At 45.6% G+C, this 8,980-nt stretch overlaps 1 protein-coding gene across 4 annotated transcripts in view; it reads right to left on the bottom strand.

Annotated features, from left to right (window-relative positions):
- Positions 1-8,980, bottom strand: part of Vwa3b (von Willebrand factor A domain containing 3B) — a 160,110-nt gene that overhangs the window by 128,430 nt on the left and 22,700 nt on the right. For all 4 annotated transcript variants that reach the window (XM_031367215.1, XM_031367213.1, XM_031367216.1 and 1 more), the window contains one exon: positions 6,637-6,752. In XM_031367215.1, coding sequence (XP_031223075.1) covers positions 6,637-6,752 — 116 coding nt within the window. The remainder of the gene's footprint in view (positions 1-6,636; positions 6,753-8,980) is intronic.

Here is an 8,980-nt window from a genome sequence, read left to right as displayed (position 1 = left end):
GGGTTGGATGGGGATGGGGTGAGGTGGATGACGGCTGGATGGGGGTGGGGTAGGGTGGGTGGGTTGGAGGTGGATAAATAAGAACAAAGTACAATACCACATGTGTGGGAAAATGACAAATGAATGAAATCCATTACTCCTGTTCTAACTTTAAACAAAAGAAATCGAGAAGTGTGAAGATAGGAATAATCATTGAATGTGACAAAGGAGGACAGGGAAAGGAGTAAGAGAAAGGAGGGCACAAGCTATGGGAGACACTCACCGAGGAGAAAAGGTATGCACTTCCACCCGGCTGAGGGCCAGAGATTTAAAACAGAGCACGATTGAGAAATGCAGTCAAAATTACATAAAGTAACAAATGTTCGCAAGGACATGGAACAATTGTACACTGTTGGCAGGGACAGATAGCAATGCCACCACTGTAAAGAAACAATGTGGAGGCTCCCCAAAAATACAAATAAAATTACCATATATGGTTCAGAAATCCTACTTTGAATTATAGACCCCAGGTAGTGAAAATCGGGGAGTCAGAAATGTATTTGTAAACCCAACTTCATGACAGCATAATTTACAATAGCCAAAAGATAAAAGCAATCTATGTGTACGTTGCTGGTGGGTGCATAAGCAAAATGTCTCACACACACACACACACACACACACACATACAAACTTCTATTCCTTCAATTAAAACTACAAGCTGGGTAGTGGTGGCTCACACCTTTAATCCGTGCACTCTGGAGGCAGAGGCAGATGATCTCTGGGTTTGAGGCCAGACTGATCTACAGAGCAAGTTCCAGCACAGCCAGGGCTACACAGAGAAAACTTGTCTCGAAAAACAAAAATCAAAAATAAATTAAAATAATAATAATAATAATAATAATAATAATAATAATAATAATAATAATATAATCTACATTGAGATTCTATCTCACACCAGCATGCTGGAAGTCTTATATCAACTTGACACAAGATAAAGTCAGAGAACCTCAATTAAGAAAATGCTTCCATAAGATCATGCTACACACAAACTTATAGAACATTTTCTTCATTAGTAATTAATGGGGAAGGCCCAGTCTATGTGGGTGGTGCCATCCCTGGGCTGGTGGTCTGGGTTCTATAAGAAAGCAGGCTGAGCAAGCCTTGTAGAGCAAGCCAGTAAGCAGCACCCCTCCATGGCTTCTGCATCAGCTCCTGCCTTCATGCTCCTGCCCTGCCTGGGTTCCTACCTTCAGTGCTTTTGATGATAAGCTGATATTTTTCACTGTGAGTGAAATAACCCTTTCCTCCCCAGCTTGCTTTTGGTCATGGTGTTTCATCAAAGCAGTGGTAACATTAAAAACCCCCAGAGTCCAGACGACTGTCCTCAAGATATCAACGAATGCTAACAAATGCTGTTGAGGGTATGGAGAAAGAGAAACCTTATTCCCTGTTGGTGGGAGTATATACTGATGTGCCCAGTATGGAAGCCTGTGTGAAATTTTTCCAAAAGACTAAAAATAGGACCAGCATATGACCCAGCTATATCACTCCTGGGTATATACCACAAAGACTCTAATTCAGCATGCCGCAGAAATCCTTGGCCATCTATGTCCATTGCTGCTCTTCTCATGATAGCTAAGAAATGCCTGTAATAGACAGATGAACATATAAGGATGTGCCACAGATACACGATGTCATTTTATCCAACCACAGAGAATAGCGAAATCGTGACATTTGCTGGGAAATGGATGGATGGGTGGAGCTGAGAATTGTTGCATTAACTCAAGACACCCAGACTCATGCCTTCTCTTACACAAAGACCCTGCATTTTTTAGCAACTATATCTGTGTGTCTACGTGAGCATGGGAATTATGAGAAAGGGGAACTAGCCGGAAGGGGCGGGGGATGGAGGAGAGGCATGAGAAAGTAGGCTAGGCAAAAAAACAAAGAATGTATAAAAATGCTATAGTAAATTCATTTTAGTGACAATTCAACATTTATTTAGAGCTGAAAAGAGGGAGATCAAATCCCCAACTTTGGGCAAGAATACCTGTAACCCAGCCCAGCCATTGAGTGGGTGTAGACAAGAAGGATTACTGGCCAACTAGCCTTAAAAAAAAAAAAAGCAAGCTCCATGCTCAGTGGAAGACTGTCTTAAGGGCAGAGAATGTAGCAACAACAGCAACACACTCTGGCACAGAATGATGTTCATCCATACAGAGATAAGTAAACACAACACGTACAATCGCACATGAGTTAACTTGATCCCGACCCCCTCTGTTGCACTCATGCATGAGTAAACCAGAGGCCACTGTTAGGTGTTTTCTTCTGTCACTGTTCATCTGGGGCTTGCTGATGGAGCAGCCCAGCAGGGCAGCAAGCTCCAGGAACCATCCTGTCTCCAGGGCACTACAGCACAGCAGTTACGGGTGCACAGGCTCTCTTGCCTTTCTTACACAGGTGTTGGGGAAAGAAGTTGGCTCTTCCTGCAAGTGTGGCAAGTACTTTATCAACTAAGATTTTTCTGTGAGTCCAAAGAAATACTTAAAAAAAAAAAAAAAAAAGTCAGCTGGGCAATGGTGGCGCACGCCTTTAATCCCAGCACTTGGGAGGCAGAGGCAGGCGGATTTCTGAGTTCGAGGCCAGCCTGGTTTACAGAACAAGTTCCAGGACAGCCAGGGCTACTCAGAGAAATCCTGTCTCGAAAAAAGAAAGGAAGGAAGGAAGGAAGGAAGGAAGGAAGGAAGGAAGGAAGGAAGGAAGGAAGAAAGAAAGAAAGAGAGAGAGAGGGAGAAAGAAAGAAAGAAAGAAAGAAAGAAAGAAAGAAAGAAAGAAAGAAAGAAAGAGAGAGAGAGAGAGAGAAAAAGAGAGAAAGAAAGGAAGACACTCGCCACCAAGACTCAAATGATACCCAGGGCCTATCTGACAGAAGGAGAAAACCCACGCCTGCAAGTTGTCCTTTGACCTCCAAATGCATATTGTGGTACAGGTACACTTACACACACATGTACACACACACATACATACACACAAAGATTCAATAAAATATTTTTTAAAGAGAGAGAGGGTTGAAGGGATCTCTGTTTGCCATTTCATACCCTGCCATCTCTTTAGCCAAATCAGGACACAGCACATATTCCCTCTGGAGGATACAGCAGTAGGGCACCATCTTGGAAGCAAGAAGTTCACAAGACACTGGGTCTGCTGGCACACTGATCTTAGATGGCCCAGCCTCCAGAACTATGAGAAATCACTTTCTGTTCTTTATGAATACCCAGGCTCTGATGTTTTGATATAGCAGCTCAAGCAGAATAGGACACGAGGAAGTGATTCTTTCATAGATGCAGAACTTTCACTCAAAAAGACAGACACAATCCTGGGAGCTGAGTAGTGTTGACAGCTGCCAGAGTAATTCTTAAAAAAGCTGAGCTATACCCTTAAAGATGGCTGCCTGGGCAGTGTGTGGGTGGGTATGGTGGTATGTGTGCTTGTGTGTGCACATGTGCATGTGTATGCATGTGTTTATGCATGCATGTGTTTATGCACGCATGTGTGTATATGTGTGTGTGTGTATGTGTGCATGTGTGTCTTGTGTGTGGATGTGTGTATGCACATGTAATATGTGTATATGTATATGTATGTGTACATGCATACATGTTATATATAATATATATGTATATATACTACAATTTTAAAACTATTTTTTTTCTTAGTTGTAAGGTGGTTGGTTCTTTTGTGTTATTTTTGTTTTGTTTAGAACTGGAATAGAGGAAGGAAGACAAGACTTTAAAAACCAATTATCTCGAATCCAAAAGTAACACTGGAACTTTCTCTCAGGTTGCCAAGTGGGTCCTCTAAGTAGCACTTATCTAAGTCTTCCTTGAAAGTCTGTCGTCCACCCAAGGGAGATACAATTATCTCCTAAGGAGTCAGACTCCACCCACCCTGCTGGAGGTTTGAGAGACTGATGCTGAAGTTCTCTCGCAGCTGTTATGGTGAGGACATTAAGGGACCACAGAAAAGAGCTGCCCTCCTGGAGTCCAGGTGGAATTGGAAACCACACATTCTCTAAACCCAAAATTGTCTGCCAACGGTTTCTGGGCAGCTTTTGAGTAGAAAACGATGACTTTGAAATGGTGGCATTTCTGGGGCATTGTGACGGATAGACAGGATGGCTTATTCAGGACCTGACACCTCCCTCCCAAACTTGGAACACATCATTACTAAAATGAAGGCATGCCAAGCGTTTCATTCTTAGAAAACATTTTTGTCTGTACTTTAAATTGTCTGTTTCCGGGGCTGGAAAGGTGGTAGCTGTGGAGATGTTGGCTAGTTTCCTTAGTCACCCCAGTGCCGGGTGCCATAGTTCATATGTGACTCCCTGGCACAACGAACCTGATGTGGGACTTGCTAAGAAGTCCAAAGGACTATGCCCTCATGAATGAGTTAATGGCATTGTGGGAAGGATTGGTTAGTACTGTGAGGGTAGATTCGGTATGAAACTGAGCCTCTCCCTGGCTTGCCTGTCAGTTTTGTTCCCTGGGAGGACACGACAGCAAAACCTTTCTCTGTGCCAGTCTCTTACTCTTGGATTTCTCAGCTTTGGGAACCATGAGCCAAATACATCCTCATCCACTACGAATTGTTCAGGTATTCGGGTATAGTGGCAGCAAACAAACCGGGACTCCAGGGAATGCACAGGTCAAAACCAAGCCCCATTAGTAACAGCCGACGAGCCTTGGGGAGCTGGTGACAGCCCATGCTCAGGCCCCGACTGAAACCTCATACAAGTTCAGTTGTGTTGCTATGATGAATACCATGACCAGTAGCAGCTTGGGGTGGAAAAGGTTTATCTCATCTTTAGAGCTTAGAGTCCATTGTGAAGGGGAGTCAGGGGAAGAACTCCAGGCAAGAACTTAAGCAGGGGCCATGGAGGAACACCACTAGCTGGCCTGGGACCCCCATCTCAACCTCCCACCTCCTCCTACCCACCCCCCCCATGGCTTGCTCAGCCTGTTTTCTTATACATCTCAGGACCATATGCCCAGGGGTGGCCCTGTCCATAGTGAGCTGGGCCCTCCCACATCAATCATTAATCAAAAAACAACACTCCACAAACTTGCTTGCCTACAGGCCAGTCTGATGGAGGCAAGTCCTCAACTGGTATTCTGTCTTCCCAAATGACCTGCTTGTATCAAGTTGACAACAAATAAACAAACACTATCTAGCACAATTAGCACCAATCATTCTCTGTAATTATCTGGACAGGTCCACCTCGTGATCAGGAAAAGATGTTGGTTACAGAGAGCTGAGCGCCCTGCTCTATAGAAATCTCCCTGGGCTATACTCTCTGTGGCACAAGAAGTTTGCATATGCAAAGTGTGTGTCAGGTATAGGCTTCCTGGCATTACCTCTGTCTCACCAACTAGCTGATGATGCAAATGTCTTCTCCCATGAGCCTTTGCGACACTGTTCCACAGGTCTCCTGAGCCTCTTCCCCGTACCCTAGGAGTCATCCCTGCCAAATATCAAAACTAGAAGCCTATTTAATAACTACAGCTGTACAGCAGGGTGGGGGCAGGAACTGGATTTCTTAGACTTTCAAGTTAGTTTTCTCTTGTGGTAAAACACCATGACCAAGGCAACTTATAGACAGAATGGTTTGTTTGGGCTTAAGGTTTCGGGGGGATAACAGTCTATCATCACCATGGTGGGGAGGCTGGCAGCAGGTAGTAGGTGTGGAGCAGCCAGCTGAGAGCTCACATCTGTAATCTGTAATCGGGGAAGCAGAAAAAGTAAACTGGGAGTTGGGGGACGGTGTGTGTGCAGGAGGGATCTTAAAACTTCAAAGTTCGCCCCAAGTGACACACTGGGAAGCAAGGCCACACCTCCAAAGCCTCTCCAGTGTCACCACTGGGCACCAAGTCTCCAATTACCCAAGAATATGGGGACTTTGCATTTAAACCACCAGTTGGTAAATAGTTGAGGTACCATATTGTGCCGTACCTCCCTTCCCTGTCTTTACTCATTGGTATTTGCTCTGTGCATTTTGCCGTTTAATTGGCCCCAGAGGAATCCCCCATTCAAGGCTTTTGGAGTGCACTTCCATCACCGGTGTTCTGAGTCACAGTGTCCTTTCTCCCTGGTTCTGTGACCTCATTCACTAGACAACATTCCTGAATGAAAAATGAGGTTCCCTCAACCTCCATAAAAGTCTCTGTTTAGCCTTGACCTGCACAGGGACAGGCTCACCCTGCAAGTACTGCCTCCATCACAAGAAACACAGAATGACCAAGAACTGCAGAGACACCCATCTCCTGCCCCTGTGCAGTCTCCCCACTAGCCCAGAAAGCAGGGTGGCTTTGCCTAGCTTGGACCTAACTAATCCCAGCAATAGCATGGCTAGGGCCACATCTCTAGAAGGTTCCCATGTCAGTGAGCACACAGCCCTTAGACTGTTTCTGTGAGCGACATATTTAAAGCAGTTTCTAGCAGCTTCATTCACTATGAAATCCCATTGGGTGCACACTTGTGCCACGGAAATAATGTGAAAGATGTGGGCAGTCCCTGCTTTGTCCTTTATTTCCAAACTGTATTGCAGAGCACTTAAAATGACTAAGGTTATAAGTGATACAGCTCCCTCAGGGTTCCAGGTACCTGGAGGGAGTCTCCCTTTCAGTTTCCGTGAATTCCAAGTCATGGAGCTGTCAACGTCCTCCGTGGAAAATGCAGAGAACTCTATACACTTTGTTCTCTCAGCAAAGGCGTGAAATCTGAAACATGAAATGTGTTCTGAATCAGGCATGTCCCTATCGGTTCTCTCAGTCAATTTTCTGTCTTTGGTGCTCCAAATCTTGATTTATTTTGATTGGTTTTCTCAGAATTGGGTCTCACTAGGTTGCTCTATTAGTCCTGAAATTCTGGCCTCAAGCAATCCTCCTGCCTCCACCTCCCAAGTAGCTGGGACTGAAGGTTCACAGCTCTCTGCCCACTGCCAAGCCTCTCAACTTTAACTGATTTCTCTGCTCTCTATGTCTTGTCTTGTCAGCTCCCACAATCAAGAACCAGGTGGGTAGTGTGTGTGTTTAAGCAGGCATGGGCACCGACATTAAAGCCAGGCATGGGCAGCATATGTCTGTGATCCCAGCACTGATGACATAGGGACAGACAGATCCCTGGAGTTTAATGGACAGATGGCCTAACTAAATCAGCGAGTTTCAAGTTCAATAAGAGGCTCTGTCTTAGAAAATAAGGTGGCAAGTAATGGGGAGGGGCAGGGGGAGAGACTCATCATTGACCTCCATGATTGCCTGCGTGCACACATGCTCACACACAAGAATGGTTTGAGATTTTCCGTGGTGGTGTGGCTTCTCATTATAGTAATTAGCTCAACCAAATGGCATTTCTTGATCCTAGGGAAATGATAGTTTGTGGGGTTTTGTTTCTAAGTCCCTGTCACATCAACACAGTTTTGATGGCCCAGGCATCAAATGAGGGAGCCCACTAGCAACCATTAGCATAGACTGGCTGAGCGTTGAAAGCTGGGGGTACAGACGGCCTCCACTAATTTGCTTATTGCTGAGTGGCCTCAGTCAGCTGCAACGCAGCAAACACATACTTCCTCAGTTTTGTTTTTTTTTGTTGGTTTTTTTTTAACTTAAAAGCTAATGCAAAGAATTCCTGTGCGGGCAAGTTTTGGGAGCCTGCCAGCTCAAAGTGTGGTCCAAGGAACATCAGCAGTGTCACCTGGGAGCTGGTGATATCCAAGATCCATCTCAGGCCCCTGCCTGGATGTGCTGAGTCAGAGCATGACGGATCCTAGAGGGTCCACATGCACGGTGAAGCTTGCAGCTAGCTGATCTGGGGCAAGGTGATGGACTAATCTCTGTCTTTCACTTTCTTTTTCCCTTTTTTGGGCAGGGCTAGAGTTGGAACTCAGGCCCTCATGGACACTAGTTAGGCACCCTGCGCTACATCCACAGCCCCTAAAATGCTCCTGCACCCCCTTAACTGTAACCCAGAAAGTCATATGATAGGATACTAGCTTCTGATTGACAGGAAGTCTCAGGTGATGCTCAGATATCACCTCTGTTTGCCACTGCTAATTCGACTCGGGTAATCCTGAGGGACCACTTGGAGCTTGTCTAAAGTGGTGAACTAAAGTAAACTAAGGTGAACTAGAAGTGGGAGCGACCTCAGGCCTCTTGGACTATGGAAAGCTTGTCATTCTCCTAAAGAACTCTGGGTGAGATTGTCACAGTGACTTGGTGGCAGTGAACAAGACAGCCTCATTCCTGTGGCCTGTTCAGAGGCCAGGACACCAGCCTTGCTATGTCTGTGTCCTATAGGCACTTTCCAGAGCAGAAATGTCCAGCTGGATCCCTTTGATGTTGGCCTGACAGGGCAAGGTGCTAATGTGTGTGTTTGTATGTGTGTGTGTGTATATGTGTGTGTATGTTGTGTGTGTATGTGTGTATGTATGTATGTGTATGCATATGTGTGTATGTGTATATGTGTGTGTATGTGTGTGTATGCATATGTGTGTGTATGCATATGTGTGTGTATGTGTATATGTGTGTGTGTATGTGTGTGTGTGTGTGTTGGGGGTTGGGGAACAGATGAAGTCTATTCTGGCCCTGAACACCAAGTACCAAGGCCTTGGGTGTCTGGAACTTTCCACTCTCTAATCTCTTCTCCAGATTGGAAAGAGAATGGGGTAGAAGTTTCCCCTAATGGGGAGAGGCACCATTAAGAAAGGCTCTTTGGAGAATACTGCGAGACCTCAGCACCCACACCCATCCTAGCGCTTCCACACAAACACATCCTTGGATGCTGTGATGGAGGGAAGCCATCCAGCTGAGCCCAAGGCCCAGGCAACCTGCAAGCTCAGACCAGAAAGATGCACTCTGTCCAGTTGGCTAGTCACTGTACTCTAGCTGGGCCCAACAGCCCAGGGCACAAAGTAACAGCAGATGGCATGGTGTGTCTGAGGCCACAGTAC

This window comes from Mastomys coucha, unplaced genomic scaffold, assembly GCF_008632895.1.
Source record: "Mastomys coucha isolate ucsf_1 unplaced genomic scaffold, UCSF_Mcou_1 pScaffold14, whole genome shotgun sequence".
Taxonomy (NCBI): Eukaryota; Metazoa; Chordata; class Mammalia; order Rodentia; family Muridae; genus Mastomys; species Mastomys coucha.
This window is presented reverse-complemented; position numbering and strand designations above follow the sequence as displayed.